Source organism: Ammodytes marinus (genome assembly GCF_949987685.1).
Source record: "Ammodytes marinus genome assembly, chromosome: 6".
Taxonomy (NCBI): Eukaryota; Metazoa; Chordata; class Actinopteri; order Uranoscopiformes; family Ammodytidae; genus Ammodytes; species Ammodytes marinus.
In genome coordinates this window covers 19,897,125-19,923,363 of record NC_137235.1, presented here as the reverse complement: position 1 = coordinate 19,923,363, position 26,239 = coordinate 19,897,125, and the positions used below count along the sequence as shown (strand labels likewise).

Sequence of the window (26,239 nt, the reverse complement as noted above, 5' to 3'; positions counted from 1 at the left end):
CAGCCAAGACAAGACATTTTAGTCCTTGTAAATCACTTGGGAGACATCTATTACTTAATGGTTGGCTCTCCGTTAAAAGCCAGCAGTAGCCTTCTGCAAAAGGAAACTTTGGCCTAGCTAATCCAGAGTGAAAAATAAAAGCTTTTATAAACTTTATCTTTGTACATGTGAAGCTCCTTCTACGACCAGTTCACACAGCATGAGCCCCGTAAGAAACCCAATAAGAGATGTCCTTAAGATCGCTACAGCTAGCCCAGATGATCGATGGACTTTGTCTATTTATCTTGTGCAGCTCCATCCCTTGTGTCCAAATGTTGCGTTTTTTTTTTTACCCCTCAAAAAAGGTAGGGCAATGGAGGACCCAAAAAATATATATATTTTCATGTTCACAGTTGCCAGTTAAAAAAAAGAAAAGAAAACATACCTGCATCAGTAAGTGTCTTGGGATTCTCAGCTATCTCTGTTTTGTTTGGTCAACAAGCAAATAATCTGACTCTTCAGGCCACTTTGAGACAAAATGCCAAACAAACAGCAGCTGGTATACAGTACTGCCGATTGACTGAACAATTGGAATGTCCTTGACCTTATGTCTGTCTCTCTGTCTGTGTTTCTATGGCTGAAGGATAAATAAACAAGTTTCCATAGCAGTGTCGCTAACAGGGACCATTGATCCAAGGCCAAACACATGCAGCAGATTGGTAAGCATAACATGACAGGTGAGTCATCAAAACCGTACCAAAGAAGGAGATGGAACAGACTAAGCACATGGAATATGAACACTCGGGCAGACACATGATGCATTAGTAAACTTTGTTTCATAAAACAATGCCGATGAAGTAAGTCACAAGTACAACATAGCAAAGTCACAGTGGCGTGAACTGTGACATCTGCAGACACTGTACAAACCCTTGTGTGCAGTAAACACCCTGCAAAATATGGGCATGGCATGCTGTCTCTGTTTGGTCCAAAACATCACAAACAAGGATGTGAAAGAAAGAATTCTTGCCACAGACACAAAGACTCCAGTGGGTCCATAAATGTTGGACAGGGAGATTGATTGTGGTCTTAGGAAGGTGGTTGGTTGCAGGATAAACAAGAGTGATGTTTTTATGAGTTTTTGAACAAGACTGGTTCAATCCCAAATGCAGCATAGTAGAGTATTCAGCCATGTCATTATGAAATGAACTGCGATCACAATATGCCAACTCCTAAGGTGCAACTGTAAAAGAGCAAATTAAACAAATTAATAAAGTTACCAATAAACAATTTTTCGAAACATCCTTATAATATACAGTAATCTTGATTAAAAGGCACAGTAGACGTCCAAATGTTTGGAGTGAATCAACACAAAATGACTCTCCCTTTCTCATTCCACACAAGGCTTTTACACCACTAAAGGCCCCTTCATCAACTTGTGCCCACACCCATAGTATATGCCCATAAGTGATTTTCCAGGACACTGAACCAATCTTAGGCTTCATAAATCTGGTCGTAAACATTTACGTTTGTTTGCAGCTGCAGGACTGCTGCGTGATAATCACAAACAAGCCAGACCTAAACAAGCCACACATAAACAATGATTGCTAAAGGGCATGTATATTATTTCTCCAATCTTCATTTGTTTTCTGTGTGAAAAGGGATGGAAGTTACTGATGCGTTGAAAAAAATCATTAAGTAGACCCAGTTTAAAAAAAATCAAAAAAAGTAGAGGAGTTGGTCATTTTACTTATGGGTTAACCAATGTTTGGAACTTAAAGCTGGGTTATATGATTTGGGGAGAAAACAGCAGTTGGGATAGAGATTCGAATCCAAATACCTCAACCGCTCGACTTGTTTTCTTTGGTCCCTCCCCTATGGTCCCTCCCTGACACGCTCTATGATTTAGGTTGTATCAGTCATGATAATAACTTTGTGTGTGTACAAATATGATGGATATTTTATCCACCTGCCTTTCCAGCTTTCTGTAGACATACCAACATTCTATGTAGAGGCCTACTCCACCATGCACTGTGTACATTTTTTGGCACCACCTCGGCTTTTCTACAAATGACTTCCTCCCAGCTGTTGGCTGTAACTGCCCCCCCCCCCCACATCCCGCTTTCTTACTCCTCCTAAATCTTCCCTTTGCCCCCCCCCCCTCCTCCTTCCTTTTTTCGCTCCTTCTCTGCATGTCTCCGCTTGGAGCAGTGAAGGAAGGGGGAAGGTAAACAAAAGGAAACTTGACATTCAGCCTCAGCGTACAGTCCAGCCCTCTGGACCGCTTCCCACTTCCCCGACGGGCTGCTTGCGTCACCCATCTGCAAACATGCAGCAAATGTGATTTTCACACACGCAAGCACAACTCCGGTCACTCACAGAGAGAGATACAATAAATGTATGCGCAGTGACTGTCTCAACACTTATCCATCTAGCTGACTTAGTAATGTTACCCCTTGGCAGCTCAATGAGTGCAGCATACACACAAAATAAATCCAACACTGTAATATTTGTATAAATAAATCTTGATGATCAAATGATATTAATAAAATATGAGACTTTTTTTTGCAATGTTTCAACAGATATCAAATTGCCACTGCAGTTTTATTACATTATGATAACACCCTTTCAGATTAATCCAATAGCAAAACACTGGATGTGCTGATGCCATTGACATAGCAGATAGACCTTGTGGCTTTTACACTTTCAGTTCAGTTCAATGCATAGCATACTGATAACAATATTTGTTAAGCAGCGCAAACCTGCGAGTCCCAGATGGGGCGCCAAGTGGAATACACTTCACAGTAACAGCAAAATGAGGGAGTGAAAAAGGTCCTCTATCAAGGCCTCTTGAGTGAAGCTCTTACAAATATGCACCTCAGTCCCGTTTGGCCTCCCTCTGACGTCAAAGCCCTATTAAGGCCAAATCAGCCCAGCAGCAATGCCACTCCTCCCCCTTTATTTTTCAAGGAAAGCACTCTCTGCTTTTTCCAAAATATCTGCACTGTTGATTCTTGGCCGGCATGTGAGCAAATGCGTGTGCATGTGCATGTGTGTATATAGTGTCTGTGTGTGTGTGTGTGTGTGTGTGTGTGTGTGTGTGTGTGTGTGTGTGTGTGTGTGTGTGTGTGTGTGTGTGTGTGTGTGTGTGTGTGTGTGTGTGTGTGTGTGTGTGTGTGTGTCCAATGACATCAGTAGGGGTGCAGAGGGGAAGGAAGTCGGAAGGAGACAAAGTTTGGAGTTAGACGGCGACGAGACACAGCCACATCTTATTAATTATCCAGCAAAACATTCCTGCCTCAGCTCAGATAAAGGTTAACTGCAAGCTTGGCTCAGTTTTACAACAGTCTCCTTCTTCCCCCCTTTCTCTGTCAAACTGCTAGGAGGTGCTACTGTACGTGCATTATTTCTAACCTCAACACAACCACATTACCAGGGCTGGACTGGCCATCGGGCGTACCGGGCGGTGGGCCGGCAGGCATTTTGGGCCGGGCCGGGCCCATTTTAAAAAATAAAATAAATAAATATATATATATATATATTTTTTTTTTTTTTTTTTTTTTTTAATATATAGGGGAAGGTGGGGTGATTTGTGCATTTTGGAAGTTGCAAAACCCCTTGTTTCTAGAAAACCGTGGAAGAAATTGGAAATGTGACCACATATTTAAGAAGAGCCATCCATTTGACTCATCCTGTAAAGAAGGGAGACACAAGGAATAAGATATAAGCACATTTAAGCACAAAAAACTGTGTTTTGCCTTTCAAAGTAAAATTTCCATGATCAAGGTTTTTTGATTATTGTGTCTGAACAATTATAGACACGTTTGAAAACATTTGACACATGTTTTAGTGCTTTGGTATGCTACACTTTGAGTCTATATAGTTAGCACAATGTCAACCCTAAATTGCTGCATCATGCCTATTATCCAAAATTCTGGGGATGGGGTGATTTGTGCGCAAGGGCCTGGGTGAGTTATAAGTAAGTAAGTAAGTAAAATGTATTTATAAAAGCACATTTATGACAGTTTGCACTGTCCAAAGTGCTGTACATAGTGCATTCAGTAGGTAAACAATGAAGGTAAAATAACAATAACCAAAATAAAAGACGTAAAGCCCATACATCCACATAAACACAGATAGTAGTGCAGAGGTAAGTAAGTAGTGCAGAGGTTAATGGGGAGGAAACACCAGGGTGTACATATGGGTTTTGAGCCTTGATTTAAAGGCAGTAATGTAGGGGGAATCACATTTGTCAGGTGGCAGTTGGTTCCACAAGCACGGAGCAACTAGTGCAAAGTACATTTCTGAGAGTTGTGCCAGTGGCATGGCTGTATACGCTGGTCACCAAAAGAAAGTGATTGTCTACAGTAGCTCAGAAGAGAGTGACATCTCAATTCCACTTAACGACACCACTGATGAGAGTTCAGATGGCCAGAAAGATGATGATGGTGACTTTGTCATTGTGACACAATGACGCACAAATCACCCCACTACGTGGGGTGATTTGTGCGACAAGACAACTTTTTTTCCGAAAGCTATATTTCTTAAACAGTTTATTCCAGATCCAAAGTTTTTATTGCCAGGGATGCACAACATCCTGAAATATATGTACATATTTGAGTTGGAGACTTAACTGTCAAGGCCTCACTTTAAAATCACTTTGAGTAAAAAGTTGCACAAATCACCCCACCTTCCCCTATACACTCAACAAAAATATAAACGCAACACTTTTGTTTTTGCTCCCATTTTTCATGAGATGGACTTAAAGATCTAAAATTCATTCCAGATACACAATTGTACCATTTCTCTCAAACATTGTTCACAAATCTGTCTGATGGGGGCGGGACCTGATAAGCCTTTGGCTTCTTCCGTCTCCCTTCGGACAACACAAAGTATGATGTATGAATATTTGCAAGAGAAAATTGTGTATTGTGTGGAATTGTCCGAAAGAATAATAAATAAATAAATAAACGCCAGACTCTTATCGGCGATAAAAAAAAATATCGCCGTTAATCTCTTATTCCTCTTATTTTAGCGCGGATGTATACCTGGCCGAATTGCACTGTAGTGCACGAGTCAGAACGAGTCCGACTTCGCACCTGTGTAGCCTACCACATCAAACGTAACGTGCTGACATGGATGCAGCTAGGAAGCCGCCGGGTTTGCTTCAGGGAAAATGTATTTTTAAGAAGCTTCCCAATGGAAACCTCGACAAGACCAAGGTTGTTTGCACCTTGTGCAATGCGGAATTGGTTTACTGTAGGAGTTCTAACAGTCTGTGCTCTCGGAAGGGGCATGCGTGTGTGCAATGGGAGAGCTTTGTGTGGAGAGAAAAAAAAGAGGCAAGGGAAATCGCCAAAGCCAATGCATAGCCTCGACTCATTAAAGGTTGAAAATCACTGAATTACACAACATGTAGGCTAGCCTATGGCTTAAGGCTATGGAAATCATTATGGAAACAATATTTTTTTTTATCAGTGATAGCTCAGCTGATCTCGTTGCTATAGAGACCACGTCCGTCCGCTTTGTTTGACAACTGACAGAGCTGCCAAGTCTCACCCTTTTGGCCGTGAGACACACTCATATCAACCAGCTCACACTCTCACACGCTAGCCTACAACTAAAATTTCTCACGCGGAGAAGTTAATCCCCAAAATAACGATTGTTTTGCGGGACTTTTATTTTGACAGTCTTATATTGAAAAGCTAACGGACATGAGTTCCGTGACATCCTCTTTCTGCACGCAAGTTAACTTGATGCATTAGGTGTGCACCTGCACAGGAGATGAGCCCCTGGGCTGATGCGCCACCTGGCTTGAGAAACACGTTCTCAAAGACTTACTTTGAGTCATTATTTAGGGAGCACACACATATTATGAATGAATTCAAATGAGCCATTTTAATCTAGATTAATCTAGATTAATTCCAAAATTAATCTAGATTAATCTAGATTAAAAAAATTAATCTATGCCCACCTCTAATATATATATAAAAAAATTAAAAAAATAAATATAATATATATATATATATATATATATATATATATATATATATAATATATATTTATTTATTTTATTTTTTTAAATGGGCCGGGCCCGGCCAAGTCACACAGCCCAGGGCCGAGGTCCCTTCCCTCTCGGGAGTGCCATGGACAATAGGTGCTTGCAGGCTGTCAACTTCACCTGAAAGTTAAATAAAACTTTGTCCCAGGCCATTACCCATTATGATCTAGGCTGGGCCTGGCCCAATCACGCACACAGCAGCGAGCCGAGATCCCGCCCCTTGGGCCTCGGCTGTAAATCACTCAATCAAGTCACGTCACTAACAGACAGAAAAACTACTCGAGAAAAGAAACGGAAAGGAGACAGTTGCTGGACTAGTGGTAAGAAGTTGAAAATAAAGTTATGTTGAGAACAATTATTTTTGTAGCTAGCTTGCTAAATGTTAACACAGCATGCAGTTTGCCAACAGCTAGCTGCCTGCGTTATAACATTATGGTGTATAGAGCCATCTATAGAGCCAGGTCAAAGTGGCTATTTTAGCTAACACCACAAATAACCTACTAAACATTTGCTAGCTCTCTTGTGGTTTCTTTGAGGAGTTAAATAGCTCTGTTGTTGGTGTATTGAAAGAGTAGCATTACTTTGCTAGCTGATCAACATTGAATTGAGGAAGCTGTCAGTTTTTGCTTCTTGCTGTAGGCTCAGGGCTGTACAGTGCGACAGTTTTGATCGCATTTGCTACTGAAATTGATCACGTGCGATGATGAATACAAGTCCACTCGCACTAGTGCGACAGGTTGATAATGAGGAGAGGCTGTCTCTTTGAGACACAGAGGAGCGATGCACAACACTGCTTAGAGGGCTCTACATTAACATTCTCCAAATGCGGGTGAATGTAGTCTTAGGCGAGTAAGTTATTGAGTCTACCCTCCACTTTGGCTGGTTAAAGATGTGGCGATTCGAGCGTCTAATAAACTTCACAAACGGTAATAACCGGAAGGAGACGGCTCTTAACGCAGTTAAGTTAGCGCGTGTGCAAACAGAACATTTCATGTGCGCCTTCACATTAAAAGTCTGTTGCTAGCCAAAAATGAGTTGACTTTTATTTTGAAGCAGGTAAGAACAGGAAGTTAGCGCTTCACAGCCCTGCAGTGCGCTAGCTTGAAAGGCAAAGATCCTTCAGCTGCTGAGAAAAGTCAACAGTAGTCTATTTTCAAAGTTTGAAATAAGCCACTGAAGAACTAGGCTACTCCCAACACATTTACAACAACCTATTCAATTTATCCTACATTATACCAATATGTATACTTATTTATTTAATAGGCTATGTTTAATGTTTTAAAGTTTGGTTGTAATTAGGCTAACAGAAGGACATTTTCTAAAAAAATATATTATTATTAATATAATAATGATATGCTGTGTAGGGGAAGGTGGGGTGATTTGTGCAACTTTTTACTCAAAGTGATTTTAAAGTGAGGCCTTGACAGTTAAGTCTCCAACTCAAATATGTACATATATTTCAGGATGTTGTGCATCCCTGGCAATAAAAACTTTGGATCTGGAATAAACTGTTTAAGAAATATAGCTTTCGGAAAAAAAGTTGTCTTGTCGCACAAATCACCCCACGTAGTGGGGTGATTTGTGCGTCATTGTGTCACAATGACAAAGTCACCATCATCATCTTTCTGGCCATCTGAACTCTCATCAGTGGTGTCGTTAAGTGGAATTGAGATGTCACTCTCTTCTGAGCTACTGTAGACAATCACTTTCTTTTGGTGACCAGCGTATACAGCCATGCCACTGGCACAACTCTCAGAAATGTACTTTGCACTAGTTGCTCCGTGCTTGTGGAACCAACTGCCACCTGACAAATGTGATTCCCCCTACATTACTGCCTTTAAATCAAGGCTCAAAACCCATATGTACACCCTGGTGTTTCCTCCCCATTAACCTCTGCACTACTTACTTACCTCTGCACTACTATCTGTGTTTATGTGGATGTATGGGCTTTACGTCTTTTATTTTGGTTATTGTTATTTTACCTTCATTGTTTACCTACTGAATGCACTATGTACAGCACTTTGGACAGTGCAAACTGTCATAAATGTGCTTTTATAAATACATTTTACTTACTTACTTACTTATAACTCACCCAGGCCCTTGCGCACAAATCACCCCATCCCCAGAATTTTGGATAATAGGCATGATGCAGCAATTTAGGGTTGACATTGTGCTAACTATATAGACTCAAAGTGTAGCATACCAAAGCACTAAAACATGTGTCAAATGTTTTCAAACGTGTCTATAATTGTTCAGACACAATAATCAAAAAACCTTGATCATGGAAATTTTACTTTGAAAGGCAAAACACAGTTTTTTGTGCTTAAATGTGCTTATATCTTATTCCTTGTGTCTCCCTTCTTTACAGGATGAGTCAAATGGATGGCTCTTCTTAAATATGTGGTCACATTTCCAATTTCTTCCACGGTTTTCTAGAAACAAGGGGTTTTGCAACTTCCAAAATGCACAAATCACCCCACCTTCCCCTATATACAAAAAATATATAGATAGATATTATTTTTATAGTTTTATGGGGAGAAATTATTCTGAATCAGCAAAAAATTGGAATTGGCAGGTTAGGTTATTTTGTCTAAATTGCAATCAGTGCAACCCTATTCATTTTTCTACAATTATTACTGCACACACTAGGATATAGGCTAATATTAATTGAGAATCTCAAATGAGACCAAGATGACAGGCTCAAAGGTAATTACTGCGAAATGCAAGGGTTAAGGTTATGCAAGTGTTCGATCATACTTTGTGTGCTACCAAATTTATTTTTGTGCTACTGATTTGTTTTGCTTGCTAGCACCAGTGCTACTACCTAAAAAAATAAGCGTACAGCCCTGTGTAGGCTACTTATTCTGTATAGTGGATTTAATAATGTTTGACTTCAATATATTTTTCTGTACTGATTGTTGACATGGTTAAAACATACTTGAATTTAATTTAAATGCAATTTAAAAATACAGACTGTAATTTGAACTGAACATTAAAAATATATTAACATATTTCAAAGTTAACAGTAATGCAGAAAAGTAAAATCACTCAAATATGCAACATAAAGTTGTCACACTTTCTCCTTTCACAACACTTTGAGTGTTTGGGGCATTAGGCTTCATATTTTTTTAGAAACATTCAGAAAATTAGAGCACCACAGAATTGTACTTACTTTTTACAAGCTGTTGAGTTTCTTTTACTAGACCTGCTTTCTAGACCATCATGTACTTTAGAATGATACACACATTAGACCATTACTTTTGTACACTTTTTTCACATTGGTTTACTTGGTAAAACAACAATTTGTAAATTTTGCCTATATAACTCTATATTGTAATGCATCTTTCTACCTCTTTAACTGATACATCCTTAAAACCTCAATCAATTGTGTGTCTCTCCTCATTTATGAAACAGGTTGAGACACCATCCACAGAAGAGGAGTCTGTCGAGAGAGAGAGCAAGGAGCAGGAGGTTGATTAGGCTACTTTGTCCGTCCTGAGCCTACCATGTTAGAGGCATTTTTGAGCACCTCCCACAACAGAATACTATAGCTACTACAGTATAATATTATTGTATTATATGTCTGTATACTTGTTCAAAATAAACCAACATTTTAATTTAATTCAATTGAACAGTCATCTTTAAAGGGACCGTGATAAATGTGTTCTGGTGGGCGGTCGATCAATTGTGGTGGGCCGGTCTGGGTCCAAAATGCCAGGGCCGATTTTTTGGCCCAGTCCAGCCCTGCAAATTACCATAAACAACAGATGACTAGCAGCCTAGGAAGTAGGTTATATTTTACATTAGAGGTCCGGGAGGTTTGATTCAGCAGCAAAAAAAGAAAGTATTTATGTTGTTGTTGACCTATAATATGACTTGTTTGCTGGTAATTTACATATCATAACCTCTGTATGTTAAGCGTATTAAGTTTGGCAGAATAAAACGTAAAACAAGCTAGCATATTAGCTTGTGAAGTAGCCTAGTACTAGTTAATGAGAAAGCTTGAATTCAGGAGAATGACCGTGAGGACGGTTACACAGCAATATATTTATCTATTTATTGCTCATGACCTCAGATTTTTGATTTGTAAAGGAAGAACGTTTCATTTCCTCTTTCAAAAAGGCACACAGTCTCAGTTTTTACAGGAATCATGCCCTGAAAAGTTCAACTGTGACCAGGCCTAAGTGATAGGTTTATTGGAAATAGGCAGGAATGTTTTAGACATACTTTAATTGACTGTTATACTTGGTATTTGTTTAGCTGAATAACTATACCAGGCTAAATACAAGATTCAGTTCATTTGTAATGATATATTGAAGTTGTAAATTGCTGGTGATTTTCAATGGACTTCTGTGTCTACAGTGGATGCATAACACTGATCTAAAATGCATCCACATCTGTAGTTGTCCATCTCACTAAAACAACACTTAAAGAGAGCCTAATCTTTTGTTTGTGTTTTCTTCCCACAAATCTGTATTCAGCCAACGCTGTCAGTTATCCCACGTAAAGTTTGCTGTGTCTCACTTTTTAATGAGCCTTTACCAAAATAGTCAAACATGTGACACTGCTGCATACAATATATATAATGAAAATAATAATAAATAAAGTTTTTTTTTAAAAGCCATAAATTGTTGGTCCTGATGATGACTAATAAACGCCACCAGAAACAACCATGAGCTTCGTTTCAGGGATTTTTTTTTTTGTTGGCTCAACTCTCACTCTAGCATGTGCGCTTTTCAAGTATCTTCAATTCAAGTATTCAGCACCCCTTCTCTCCCTCTTTCCGCCCAGTAAATTCTTGGACTGGTGCACAGGATGAAAGTGATTCATATGCTAACAAAAACACGCAAGCATGCACAGAGCAAAAAATAAATATGTGTGGGAAGTGATCAGCAGAGTGTTAGCATCCAACAAACAGATCATTTTGGGTCAGAAAGACACAAGCAAGTCTGCATGTCATTCCCCTCTTTGCTCCATTTCAACTCTGAAATGTCTCTCCAAACTGTCTGATAAAGAAAAAAACAGCAAGAAAAAAAAGAAAGAAATACACAAGTAAGAAACAAGCACGGGCTGATCACTTTGGGATGAATCAAATCAGGGACTACATGTAGGGACATAAGTGATATGGCTAATATTCACACTGCATGTTCAAATAATGTTGAAAGTGAATAGTAAATAAAGATGTTCATGTAGCCATTAGCAGTGTGTGCATGTATTATATACATTTTGGATTGTGTATCCAAGCTAAATGTGTTTCGTATCTTGCAATGCTCCCCATGAAATAAACGTTTCCTCTATTATAAATAGTTTCCTTGGTAATGACAGCAGCAGTTCTACAGTGGAGAAAGAACAGCGGTGAACGAAAAAATGTTAACTCGTATGAAAATTCATAGAGGCTGTGAGGATCAGCCTGACTCTAAGCAGACCTGATCACGCTGCCTGTTAAGAACTATTTAGGTCTATTTAAAGAGACGGTACATCTGCCCGCTGTTTGTCTTTCCAGGGCTGTAAAACCTGGAAAGTGAAAGGAAGGTGAACCGTGATGGAAAGAGAGGAGCGATACTAGTCTTTACAAGAGGCACACTTAGATTGTTTGCACCGCAGACATCAAATGAACCTAATGGGACATACAAATCAGTCACACTCTTAAGATGGCTGTCATGAAACATTAATCTGTTGTTATGTTAAGACAGAAAAAACACAGAGTAAGCACTTTAATTAGCCCCAAATAGCATAATTTTGAAATGTGAGGACTTTAAGAAATTGAGATGATGGAACACAGCACGCTCATGTTTACCAACATTGATGTTCAGGTTACCAAAGAAAGTAAGCCCAAAAGGAAAAGAAAGTCACAAGATCAGTGTGGCCAGTTGCTTGATGTGCTGCGACCATCGGTGATCTACCATTATAACACATGACAAGAATGTCCTCATTTTACAGCCTAATGCCCCTTTGAAAAGATTATGTTATTTGGTCCACACACACACACTACTACACACAACTACTTATTTCAGCATAAGAGCAAGTTTGACACTGGTTTCAGCAAATTGTCATCATCATCCATATCAGTCAAGATATACATTACATTACATTAACTGGCTGAAAAGAACTGTTGAGCAGAGGTTGCAAGATCAATTCATTCAGAGGTGGCAGAGCGAGCTTACAAGCATGACTTCCTGTGACACGTACATAGAATTTAAACAAGAGTTTAAATTAGAAAAATATTTGCTGTATGAAAACCAAAAGTCCAGGCAGGCTATATGCAATTTTAGAACAAATAACACCAGAATACCCAAAGTCACTGGAAGGTACAAAGGGCTGGAAAGAAGTGAAAGATTTTGCAACCTCTGCGATTCCAATTGTGTTGGTGATGAATATCATGTTCTTTTTAGTGTACAAATGTAAATGTAGTGTACTATAGAGAAAAATACCTGCCAAAATATTATGTTTATTTTCCATCTAAGATAAAATTGATTTTGCTTTTGAGGTCAGAAAAAACAGGGGTTATTGTTAAAACAGGAGCAAATAATAAATAAATGAAATAAATGAAAGATAATAATAATTCGATTTTTTGTTTGTTTATTATTGGGCAGCTTTTTCTTTCATCCTTTTCATGTAAACTGAATTAATGATGAAATGTATTTCCTCAAATATTTTTCATCTTGTCCTCTGATGTTTCACTGTGCTCTGTGAACAGCCAACACACATGTACACACACACACACACACACACACTTCAACAGTCAATACATCTTAGCAGGCATTTATGCTCCCTAATCCTCTAAATCACACAAAAAATGCCGTGGTCAGGGCTGAGTCAGTTGAAGATGACACTAAAACAGGGGGAAATACACACACACACGTACGAGTGGGGAAGAAAATCAATCTTCACTCAGAGAAGGGTTGAGAACTCTTTACTTTATAATCATGGGAGACAGTAATTCTCTCTCTCTCTCTCTCACACACACACACACACACACACATCCTATCGCTCTCCTTCTAGCGGCTGAGACTGACTGCACATCAGCCTTCACTGTGAAGCCATTAAGATAAGACGTGGAGCTAATGATCTCTTTGTTCCTTCATCACAATTCCCTTGCGTTGAAGTGACAGAGGAAATATTGACCTTGTAGCACGCCTGCTGTCCCCTTGAAAACCCTGCACCCACCAAGAGCTCAACCTACTGGGAACTGAGACAATCTGACTCATTTTCCAGCTGACACCAGTTCTGAACCTGTGCGTTTGCCCTAGAATGGCCATTATGGGAGTTCTTCACAAATGTGTGGTAGATAGTTCAACCTGAAAAAAAAAGAAAAAGCTGCACTCAAGCTGCTACTTTAAGCAAATACAGGACAATGCACACCGTCAACCGTAGCAGTGTAATCAATCGAAGGACATGGATTCTCTTATCTAGATGAAGGCTCCAAATCTTGGTGACAACAGCAGAACAGTGAAAAAGAACATGATTTACTGTCGACAAATCCTAACACAATAACATGCACACTGTCAAGGGCTTATAAGGTCTATCAGACGAAATATTTCAAAGACAGAAAAACCTTTAAGATGTGCAAGACATGTTGAGGTATGTTCTTCTGACTTGAAATATGTTTGCCACTGATGAGAGTTTAATTGCTGAACAGTGGGTTGAGGGCCATCAAGGGATTAACTATTTATTTTTTTCGACTCAGTTCTCCATCCAAGTTTTATATATGCAACATGTAATAGACTCAGCTAGAGACGGCTAAAGTACTTTTTTTAAAGTGAAAATGTTTTTTTTTTTTTTCAAATGTCCACCGTTGTGTCTGTGTCTCAACAGCTATTGGATGCAGTGGCATGACGTTTTGTCCGGACACTCATGAATCAAGGGTTATTCAGACTGACTTTCCTTTAGCGTCACAAACAGGCCAATAGGCAAAATATGTGCTACCGACATTAGGTACAGATTTTCATGTTCCTCTCAATGTGAATTGTAATAACTTTAAGTGGGTCCCACCTTCAAATAGGGTGTTGAATGTGGTTACCATTACCTGCCTACATTTAGCATGTTAGTGTTGTTTCTCTTTATTTTTGCTGAAATGCAAGTAGGAGCGCTAACTTCTTGCTGCTCTAGCAATGTTTGCACATACACGCTCCAAGCAACATCCGACCACCTGAGAGCAACAGATTAATAATTGTGTTTACCTGGGGAAACAGCACAGCCTGTTTTATCCCCATATAACATGGTGTCTGAGCTGAAACAGTTCTCGGTGCTAAATCCCAAGCTTGAGGGAAGGTAAGACTCCATCATATGCCTCATTATTTGACAGTTATCCAAGGGATGGTCTTACACTATAATCACTATAATCCACTCCGCTATGGGGGTAATGGTAGGGATGGATGGCACTGGTCACCATGGAAACGCAGGATGATAATGAAGTGTGTCAGCATATATAGCTATCTATAGCCCACTAAATGTGTATGTGTGTGTGTGTGTGTGTGTGTGTGTGTGTGTGTGTGTGTGCTTGTGTGGGCTGAGCTGATAGTTCTTCCAAAGACGCGTTGCACCTGTGTGTGGGCTGCAGGCACAGCAGAACAGCATGATGACCAGTGTGCGTGCGCCAGTGTATTCTTATCCCGAGTGTAAAACTGTCCTCCTTAGCACACACAGTGGAAGCGAACCTGTCAAAACTTTCCAACAGTAAAGTACAAAATAGATGCACTTGTGAATCATAAATCACTAACTTCATTCCATTTGAGAGGACTAAGTCATTTGAAAAAAAAACTATACATATTTATTCCCGTAAGATCCTTTTAAAGCCGCTGATAATACAGTGGCAATCAGTAACATCACCTTGACACCTGGGCCACAGTTTCCCTGACATTAAAAGAGCTTTTCAGAAACCAAAAGCATTAAACGGTAGACGACTTCCTCCGCAACTCTTCAGCACTTCCTCATGAGTCATGCCATCATACTCAAGCTTTTTCGCTGTCTCCATCCACCTCTTTTCTTTCTCTCCCTCTTTCCATCTGCATGTATTTTTTTTTTACAGCAAGTAGTCTGCAGAATCTCCCCCGACCATCTCCGTCTGTCTACCCTCATCCCGTATTGGTAAATCTCTATTCCTCATCTCTCTAGAGACTATTATTCTCCAATATTTCTCTCCTGTGTCCCATCTTCTGCTGCACTTACTCCATATATTAGTCTGTCTCTGGAGTTAAAGCAGGGCCTGGCAGTTACTGTGCAAGAGACAAGGTTGTAAAACAACAACAAGAAGGAGAAAAACATCCATTCTGTGCCTGTGAACACGTACACATATACAAATACACACGCAAGTGAAAGAGCAGTGGGCGAGAAAAGGGCCAACAGAACATTCAATTCAATTTTATCAGATGACAACTCACGCTTCATAGCTTCCAGTGGTAAAAGCTATTCAGAAAATAGAGGCAAACAGTTAACAATACAGCCGAAGCACTAATGAGTGTCAGAGCAAACAGTACATGGCTGGCCGCTGATAGCATAGCTAAATAAACACAATGCCACTTTAAAGCCATTTTCACGCTCAAGTGATAGTATTATCAATGTGACATTTGTTGAAGTAATGGAGGTATTAAGAGGCTGAATTATTTAGTTTGTTCTCAGCCCCTTCAAAGAAACAAATAAAAGTTCATATTCTGAGTCGACCAGAGGATTGCAGTCCAATAGGTGTTAAGGGAAATAAATTGATGTTTTGTGCATTATTTCCACAGTGTGTTGCATGCATTAAAAGTATGTCTTCTGTCAAAGGCCAGTGTCTCCTGTGTGTTTGGTCACTTTTGGATAAAGAAGCAACAAACAAAACAAACCAAATAACAACAAAAAACTTAACAGCGACCAAGTTTATGGTCTATGGCTTTTAATTCACAATGTTAAAATGGCAATGCCTATATTTGGGTTGGTGAGGGTATTTTATATTTAGATGACCTTCAACAAATTAAAAGACAAAAGCGGAGGCTAATCGTCCTGGTTCCCAGTTGAAAATGCCACCCATAGCTTATAGCAAACAGGCAAGAAGATTGTTCCAAAAAAAAATGATAATAGCACATAACTATTTCAACCTTAAATCAGAGCATTTCAGAAAGATCGACTGTGAATAAACTAATTCACAAATGTGTGGCTCTGAAAGATAGTTCCATTGTTTTCACTCAGACAACATTAGTCATAAGGTCGGAGATAGTAAGTTCACTGTTCTTAAATGGCACTATATCAACAGTGTTTAGCGCCCCGCAGCGCTAAGAAAACATCCAGGGACTACCCACAGAGGAAAAACAAAACATTCCTGCAAATCTTAATAGTGCTCATGATTCTGCTTTCTGAAAAACATTAACTGCATCACAGCCGGGATCCAAATTGACTTATTGTTATGCGTGTGGTCGAATTGTACTCTTCAACACTTTATTCTAACAGCTAAGGGAAGTGTTTATCGTGCTAGATCCTCCTCAGTTTTTTGGCAGAATATTCTTTTCAATAATTCATAAAAACACAGATGGTTTGTGGGGATTTGGTTGTGGTTGGGACAAATAGTAACGGGATGGCCCGATAAAGCCATCACTGGAATAAACAAGGGTTGTTGTGAAGGGCAGAACACAACGATAAAGAGAATAAAAAGTCAACTGTGAGCAATGTGACTCCCAACAGTGTAACACTGTTCTTTATTGATCTCATCATCCAATTCATTCATTCATTTAGCTCTTTACATACGGTCACACTGTGAGCACTGAGGTTAATGGTTCACTTCTCACAGAATGTAGATCAATCAACACTAGTAGACATGGGTGTTGCATATGCTATGTCACACAGATTTCTATAGGGGTCATTTTGAATCTCCACACATTATTACGATACAAGAACAAGACATTGAGTGTCCCTTCACTATAACATCTACTTCAACAATATAATTTCTGACGCTGTATGACTGCCCAAGCACTGTAACCTTGCTGCCATTGGCATTAAATGATCTTTTTCAAATATTAATCTCCCCTCCCCCCCATAAAACACATCCTGCCAGAGAATAAACTAGTCCATGTCATTCCTGTCATCTTTCAGAGAGCAGTCGGGAGTTCACAGCCTGTGAAATCTCCTCTGATAAACAACAAAGAAATGTGCGCAAATCCACTTGTAAGTGCTGTGCTGAGTGCAGCAAATACATGTCTGTAATGTCAAGCACTAAAGAGGCTGCAAAGCTTCATCTCACGCAAAAAAATCCATTAACTCACCCTCCTCTTTCCAGCCTCTCAGCCGTTTACTAGATTTGTACATATTTGGATGACATTACCTTTACACAAAAAAGGTTTTATTTGCAGTTATACTGAAGATCAAATGCAAGACCAATCCTGTTCTAGAAACAGTAAGGTCAGAAGCTAATGTTGCATTCCGTTCAGAGCATGCCTTTACAGCCTTACCTAAGAAGCAGCATAGGCATGAACATGTGCAGGTGATTCTTTGATCCAAAGAAGTTTGTCTCTATTTTCAGCGGCACTTTCCAGATTTAGCAGCAGCCTTTATACTGTGACTGCTACTGGGGAACAGAGCCTCCTGTCATTTGTTGGTGCAGTGGTGACATGGTGGAAGATATCCTGATTTTTTTTTCATTAAGGCCCTTTTACACCGCCGCGCGGCAACGCCGCCGCCTCCATTCATTTCAATGAGGGAAGGGCGGCTGAGGGAAGGCGGCAAAGGAGGCGGTTCAGCCGCGGCGGTTGGACCAGGAAGCGGTTGCCGCCCACGTGAACGCACGCAGATTTTCCCCAACCGCTCAGCTTTCCCCGTGTTGAAACTTTCAGCGGCAGCCGCCCGGCGGCAAGGCGGGAGTACAAGGCATCGTTGCAAACGGAGTACAGACATAAACAACACGGATCTACCATGTTTTAAGTCAATGTTAAAGTGTCTGTCGTTTAAAAAAGATTGGATATACTATATTCGACGTTGAACACAAACATGTGGAACCAGTGATTGAAGACGATTTTCTAGGGGAAATATTTTTTAGACGGAACTGTATTTTCTCTCTGTACTTTTATTCTTCATAAAAGCTCATATAGAGAGACTATAACATCGTTATACGAGAGAGAAAGAGAGAAATAAGTGTGGTGGACTTCTGGTCGGGCTATATCAACGATACGATCACCGAAGCATCTCGCTGTCATGGCCGCCGAGGCAGCAGCCGCTTCTCAAAACGCCGGGCTCACCGGTGGAGTCCTCTGGCAAGGAGGCGGTTGAGAGGGCGGTTGCCGCGCGGCGGTGGGAAAGGCCCTTTAATGACACAAGGCAGTCTCATACGAAAATTCATTAAGAAATATATATATATTATTAACTATAAAAATTAACTTTGCAAAAGAGCAGTATCAACAACAAGTCAAATGATTTTTTAAGGAGGTATTTTAAAAGTAAGCCAATAGCCCTGAACAAGGTCATGCCTGCTGCAGTTCTTGAAATAAATTTATTATTTTGTATTTTATTTTAGAATTGGCTGAATATGACAGGACAAACAGTTATAACAAAAACAACACAATATATGTTTTATTCAGGAGAAAAACAAAGCACACAAAAAAACAGGGAAGGGGACACTCCCAAGTGATGCTGACAGGTTTTCATTTCATGCCAAGTTATTTGCCATAAAAGCCATCATCAGGCACGGTGTTACGCTTCACACGGCACACTGAACTGAATGATTGGCCTCATCTATCTATTCGAGCGTACATCAGGACTGGAGTGGTGGATGCTGCTATGGAGCACAGGTTGCCAAGCAGCTTATAATATCCAGGCAATGATTGTCTGCCCGTGTAGTTTGTATGTGTGTTGCTGTTAAATTCGTAGACACAAGTATACACACCTTCTCTCAAAAGTGTGGGTGCGTATACAAGAGACAGACAAGCAGAATTTGTTCCGGGGATGAGTGAAAACGGACCCTCTCTGTAGTGTGACTGTCGGAGAGGCGTGACGATCTCATATACTGTAGCTCTCGGGTTATGAAACAGCCTTTCTGGGGATATAACAAACACACACACACACGGGCGCACTGACACATAATCACAAACACACACACACACACACACACACACACACACACACACACACACACACACACACACACACACACACACACACACACACACACACACACACACACACACACACACACACACACACACACACACACACACACACACACACACACACACACACACACACACACACACACAGCCATCTAGGAAATGACAATGGGCCTCATCCGTGGATAATGGTCCATCACAACCCATGATGGTTTCCTCTACAAGAGTAAATTGCAGCAAATGGGATGTTGATTGAATCACAGCATTGTCATGTATACCAGATGGCAGAAAGGCCTTGCACCTTACCATGACACTAAAGAAACAAACAGCGTTTAAAGGGGCCCCATTTTCTAAACAAATGCTGAGAGTGGGCGGGAGAAGGGGTCCAACCATGAAGAGAAAGAAAACAAGATTGTGAATGAATGAGTGGGTGTGGTTGTGAAAAATAATATGAACGTTGTGTGAACGTAAAAAAATTAATTTAGGCCAGCTTGGTGTGCTGTGGAGAGCTGAAAGACGCTGTTATAAGTAGGCAGCTATGGGTTAAAGTACGGGGGTGAAGCCCATATTAAAAACCCTCCACCTAACGTACTATAACCCCTTACCTCACTCTTCGAATGAGAGGGGAATTTTCCTACAGGGATCAAAAAAGTGTCCTTTTACACAACTCTTATATTGAATTTCATTACAACACCCGTTCTATATGCAGGAACACCCTGCCCTCCGAGGACATCTTCTTCTTCAATTACATTGCCTTGTAAAAAAAAACAATACAATAAAATATTCTGATTTGTCTAGAAAGAAAGCTTAGCTGTCCTTGCTGAGCTGTAGCACTTTTGTTCTGGGTGTTGTGCTTCTCCCAGCTCTCCTAGCCTGTGGATACATGAAATCAACTGCTGGCGTCATGGAAACATGCTGGGGGATTGAACAATGGAGGGCGATCTTGTTAAAGAGCCCTTATTAAAAGGGGCTTGAAACAAACCAGCAGTCAGTCGCTCAGATGTTGTTGTTGTTGTTGTTTTTCTGTAGTTCACTCTGCTGTAAGCCTAATGTCACGGCTTTGTTTCGTTCATTAACTCGCTGATCAATAAGTTTACTGATTTAACTAGTTCCCTTAGTGAGAATGTATCGCTTAGACAATATTTTCAGGTCCGCGGGATTTCCAAAGGTGTAGTTTCATTAAAGGGCAGTGCTCTAAGAGGCGAATGTAAGCTCAAACTCTGGAACAAAAACTGGTAAGAGCAGGTTAGCCGTGCAGCCTCAGTTACTACGGTGATCTAGCCAGGTAAAAAGAGAGACACCTTTCGTGATACTGATAATTCTGGCTTTAGACTCAACAGACCTCGCTCAGCCGTTAATCTCACTTCGTAGTATACCCCTCAGGGGAAAGAGAAACTGCAAACACTGGTGAAAGCTTCAACTGCCCTTTGTGAGAAATCTCGCTCTCACGAAAAAAAAAAAAAAATCATCCACTTAATGATGCCTCAAGCCATGGAAGGCAATGTTCCGCGAAATGGTACAAACGTACAAATTGACAATGTCATGCTTGATGGCTGATACGGTATGTCCAACATGAACACTTCTCTGGACATTTTCGAAAAAAGAATTGGACACAGCAGTTCAAATGCTATTACAGTACTACATGGGTCCACTACAATGAAATACAGCTTCATCAAGTGTTGAATGCGCTTTTGAATGTGCGCACCAGCTGCTTTCAAACAAATGGTTTTTCTGTGGTGTGTGTGTGTGTGTGTGTGTGTGTGTGTGTGTGTGTGTGTGTGTGTGTGTGTGTGTGTGTGTGTGTGTGTGTGTGTGTGTGTGTGTGTGTGTGTGTGTGTGTGTGTGTGTGTGTGTGTGTGTGTGTGTGTGTGTGTGTGTGTGTGTGTGTGTGTGTGTGTGTGTGTGTGTGTGTGTGTGTGTGTGTGTGTGTGTGTGTGTGTGTGTGTGTGTGTGTGTTCATATCTCAACAAGGCCAGCTGTGCAGATGCAGGTGGGCAATTTGTGCCACACAGTGTGAGTCTAAATGAGTCTTTAGTACAGGGGAATTAACTGTATTTGGTAACGTGGGGAATATTGAATGAAACAATATTAATTTTTTTAATAAATTCTGGTGGGATCTTAACTTGCAGAGAAGGTAATGTCTTTTTTTTTTTAAAGGCCGGCTTAAGCCAGCAACCCAGGTGTCTTTCCAGCAATCCATCTGGCCATTCATTCAAGTGGCCAGTCTTACGTTCACCCATACACAGTCATCCAACAATGATTTGAGATCTAGACACACACACACTTACCTTGGAAATTGCTTGGAAATGTTTTGAATAGTAAGCATGGTGGTCAAAAATGGTCACACCTCTGGGTTTAGAGCAAATGAACAGAAAAGGATGTGTCCCCTCCCCCTCCGCCCGGGTCTAAAAGCACATGACAATATTATACAATGGGATGTTGCCATAATCGTTCCATTAATGTGAAAGCTAGCACCTCATCACAGCCATACAGCCGACGTGTTCGACCGTGTATTCACTACATCAATAAAGACTCTAAACACTCGGATGTTCAGTTAATTCAGCCTTAAGAAGCTGTCTTTTTCACTGGCCACGGCTGAATGCCATTATGCTCTGACTCACTACGGTTAATGGGAGAGAAAAAAAAGAGACATTGGGGCTTCTGCAATGATGATCTGATTGGCTTCCCATTGAAAGAAGTGACATTCCCTTGAACATTTTATTCAGCTGCAACCGTCTGGTGATGGTAAGTGTGAGCACAATTCAAAGCTGTTTTTCACAGAGCTTATTAAGCTGTTACAGTCTGAGTTGTAATGAAAACTTGATTAAAAGGGTGCACTTATGTAACTTTGGGTGTGTCAGAGAAGTAAACATTTTGACAGGTATATTCTTTGAATAGACAAACTTTCCTCACAGGAAAATTGGATCATTGGGAAACTGTTTAAAATTAGAAAGATGTACCTTAAAAATGACTGTTTCACTGTTGTGTTTTATCAGCAGGCCCCACAGTTTTGTTTACAAACATATACTAGTTTTACGTTGGTTCCAGGTATATAAAAATTATTTTGTTCGTGATGATGACATAATTATTCAATACTAAGAATTACATGTAAAAATGTTTTGTAAACTGTAAACAGGCTCTGCAAATGTAAACAAATCCCCCCTCTCCTGAAACTGCATAGTGCACCTTTAAAATCGTCCCACAGTATGGGTGATGTCAGGTGAGCCAAAGGTTGGGCCATGTCAGCGTTTTTTCTGGCGATCTTGAGAATGGGGGAATGTCAGCCAGCAGAGACGAAGGAGGTGGTGTGAGTGAGAGCTATAGCAGCACTAATGGCACACAGAAACACAGAGCAGGAGAAGACACATCTATCCGCGCGTCTCTTGTGATGCATCGCTTCTCTATCCTTTCCAGGAAAAAGAGAATAAATGGGCGCGGCAGCTGATGAATGGCCACGCTCACAGGAGAGAACAGAGCTGAGTATAAGCCCAGAGGGACTGAGAAAGGGAAAGTTATTATTTCTCGGCTAAGTGGTTCTGGTAAGAGTTACATCTTAATCTTGTTTAAGATGGAACTTGAAACCAATATACTCAAACGAAAGAAACTACGCTTTGACTGAACTCGGTGAAAGTTGCGCACTTCTTTGAGATCTGAATATCTTTGTTGGGTTACACTGAGTCAACCTGGATCTGCTTATTGTCATGTTTCCAAATGTTTTTGCAATGTAAAAAACCAGAGGAGCTCACTCTTGTTTCCATTGGAGCTATTTCTTCAGTGGTCGTCATGGAAAGCAAGTCCGTAAAGGTTTAACTGATGAATCGGATAAGTCAATTGGCAAAATATCAGACTATCCCTTTAAACATAAATAACCTGAGGAAGGTGACTACATCTTTCGGGGTCTAGGGCAAAAGACTTCGCCAGGCACACACACACACACACACACACACACACACACACACACACACACACACACACACACACACACACACACACACACACACACACACACACACACACACACACACACACACACACACACACACACACACACACACACACACACACACACACACACACACACACACACACACACACACGATTTGATTACAAGGACAGAGAACAGCTCATACACTACAGGCATTGCTAAATCATTTCTCCACTGCGTACATGGTGTAAAAACTTGTATAAACACTGCACGGGGAACCGGTCCAACATCTGCAGTTGTAAGACTGTGATGACATCACACGGCCAAGCAAGCAGACGCTAATCTCTTCCCAGAGAGACAATACACGAAGAGACGTGACCTTGCATGTCCCCATGACTCCAAATCTAAGCGCGCGCACGCAGTGTGTTAGCGCAATGACCCCGGGGAATTTGAAAGAACTTCCCACATTCTCTGTCTCTCTCTCCCTCCCTCTCTCGCTCTCTCTTTCCAGTTCATCCTTACTCCCTATTCGTCCCCTCATCCGTCCGTCTGATCCGCCCTTCCTCTTTTAATTCCATTGTCTCTCTTGCGCTTTTTGGACGGGCAGGAAACTTTGACTCAACCTTTTAGGATATGAGCTTGGCACTCCAGTGAATGTGTGCAGCCATGATAACAACAAGCAGATCAGACCAGCACAACTACTACTCCTCCTGCTCCTCCCCACCCCCCAAACCAGCAGTAAGGAACCGTCTTGACAAGTTGAACACTAATGGAAGAGGCAACGTGCAGCCGTGTATGGCCACTTTGCTTGTTTGCTACAATGTGTAAGACGAATGCATCAAGTTCACTGTAAAAACTTGTGTCTGAATTTACATAATCATCAACAAATGACGGTTACACCTCTCTTCTGATGATGTTGTACTTCATAATATCGTTAAAAAAGGAGTGAGCTGCTTCATTATACATACTCCTATGAAATTTCATCGTAGCCATAGCCTACAGCTTGACAATAACCACTAAAGAAATCTACACCAGCTGATAAACAGATTGGGCTTGTTGGCAAACAAACCTTTGGCATCGACAGAAAATAGAATTACTACAACTGTTTTTCAAGTGTTAGCAAACTTTTGGAATAATGGTGGAATTCAAACCTGTGTTTTGAATTTTGGTAAAGGGGAAAACCCCTGAAAATGTGCTCCCCTGGGTTGCAGACAAACGCTCGGTAGGGATCAAGGTTGAATAACTGCATGGTTAACACGTAGTAGACGTATGATACAGAAACCCCACATAACACCAAACACTGCAACGGTACTTCAGAAGACTTGTAGAGTGTACACACACTCTTCACTCAACACCTTTGTTATTAGAAGATGACATTTTTCTTCTGACCACATGTTTCTGCATCATGAGTCAGTGGGTTACGCCTTTCTCATTGCTCCTAATGACAAAATATACTTCAGGCAGCCAAGTAAACCTTATTACTATTCTTTAGAGCCGCGTTATGACTTTTTCAGAAAAAAATTGTCTCCATTCTGTCAGCCTATAAACGCAAAGCAGGGTTGTATCACCCGTTCTCTCTTAAAATGGGCATGAACTGATGATGCCGTTATTATATAGCTGCAGTTTTCACATGCTGCTGATGACCAAAAACTCATCTGCCCTCGTCTCTCCCTTTCTTTCCTAAATATAACTTAAAGCAATAAAGCCCTCATTTTATGGCTAAAGTTGCCCGTTCACGCTTAATGGTGTGTCCTCAGAGAAGCCCAAACCTCCACCACCACCCACCCATCCACGCATCACAGCAACACAAACTATGGAGATCGGATGGGAGGAAGAGGAAACAATGACATGAGTGATAATTGAGAAAGGTGCTGTCCTGCCAGGACAAGAGGGCAATCATCTTCACCTTCTGTTTTTACACTCAGACCTGAGACCAAATGGGCTGAATGCAGACAATGGCCCCTTTTATCTTCCATATAGCAATGCAAATATTAGAACGAATGAAACACACCACTAAGTAGCCTACAGTACGGCTCTGGCCCTGCACTAGGCTACTGTACTGCACTGCCTTCATGGGCAGCATTCAAGCAATGCAAAGCAATGTCAATGTAGGCTACGAGTGCGTGACCAAGAGATAGTGTCTGAAAGAGACCACAACATTGCTATGGTCATACTACAGTGTGACTTAGTTCTAGGCTGCTGATCAGCGAGTGTAATGAACCTAGCCTACCATTAATATTAGAATGTCTATTCTACCAATTCATAAAACTTAAAAAACATAATAAAATGGTTTGATCAAGTGTGTCAGGGGTTCACACAGTGCTGTTTGCTTCGTAATCTAACTAAAGTAATAATCAGTAGGCTCAGGCAGTCTATCTATTTAGGATTAGGCTAGTTGAGTTCTTTTTCCTAGAGGGTTATGTGTGTGATCAAACAAAAAGTCTTGATAACAGGCCAATTGAGGCTTAACACAGCGGTATAAAAACACCGCAAAGAAGTGTTAGAATGTGTTGTGGCAGAGCACGGGGGAAGAAAAGGGGGAATGGTCTCTAGTCTTCAATGAAGCGCCTCAAGTTCATTTGAACTGCATTAAACCTGTTTCTCGCACTTCATTTAACCTCTTGCCGCACGTGCGTAGCTTCACAACCAACGGTTTTCTGTAAAGAGTTGTGTAAAAACACCACTGAGCCTTGTAGTCAGTGCTATACAAAATTACACAAACAAGAGAATTTTAAGAGTGGGGGAAATGGGCAACAACAACAAAAAAAAAAACTCACCTCCTCCACTGTGAGGGGCATGCATATCCTGTACTCCTTCAGCAACATCTTCCCCCTCCGTTCGCGCGTCACTCGCAGGCTGCGTGTATTCACAATGTGTCAAACCGGCCAAGTGACTGACTGTTCCCTCCGCCGACCCACGGGATGTGTGTAATATCTGGAGACGTGTCAGCGCATGTGGGATGATGTGGAGCACTGGTTATGGAAGACACCCCGAGTTACGGCCAAGTTCTTTCATCGGAACCAGCGGAAGCTCTCTCCGGCAGCGGTGAACGTGAAGCGCAGAAATGAGCTCGGTTCAGGATGTGTCCCCTCCTTCTATCACTCTGACAACGGAGTCAAGCTGCAACTAACGGGACCGGGAAATAGGTTTCTGGACTTCAAAATAAAACTCTGAAATGTGTCGCTTCAAAAAAGAATACACTTCTGAAACGCC

General features: G+C 40.9%; 1 protein-coding gene across 1 annotated transcript in view; it reads right to left on the bottom strand.

Moving 5' to 3' along the window:
• The window catches only part of LOC307252037 (cytoplasmic phosphatidylinositol transfer protein 1-like), an 82,778-nt gene extending 56,706 nt beyond the window's left edge, over positions 1–26,072 (bottom strand). Inside the window, exon 1 of the mRNA XM_080029571.1 lies at positions 25,804–26,072. Coding sequence (XP_079885697.1) covers positions 25,804–25,851 — 48 coding nt within the window. The 5' untranslated portion in view covers positions 25,852–26,072. The remainder of the gene's footprint in view (positions 1–25,803) is intronic.
• Positions 26,073–26,239: the final 167 nt, after the last annotated feature.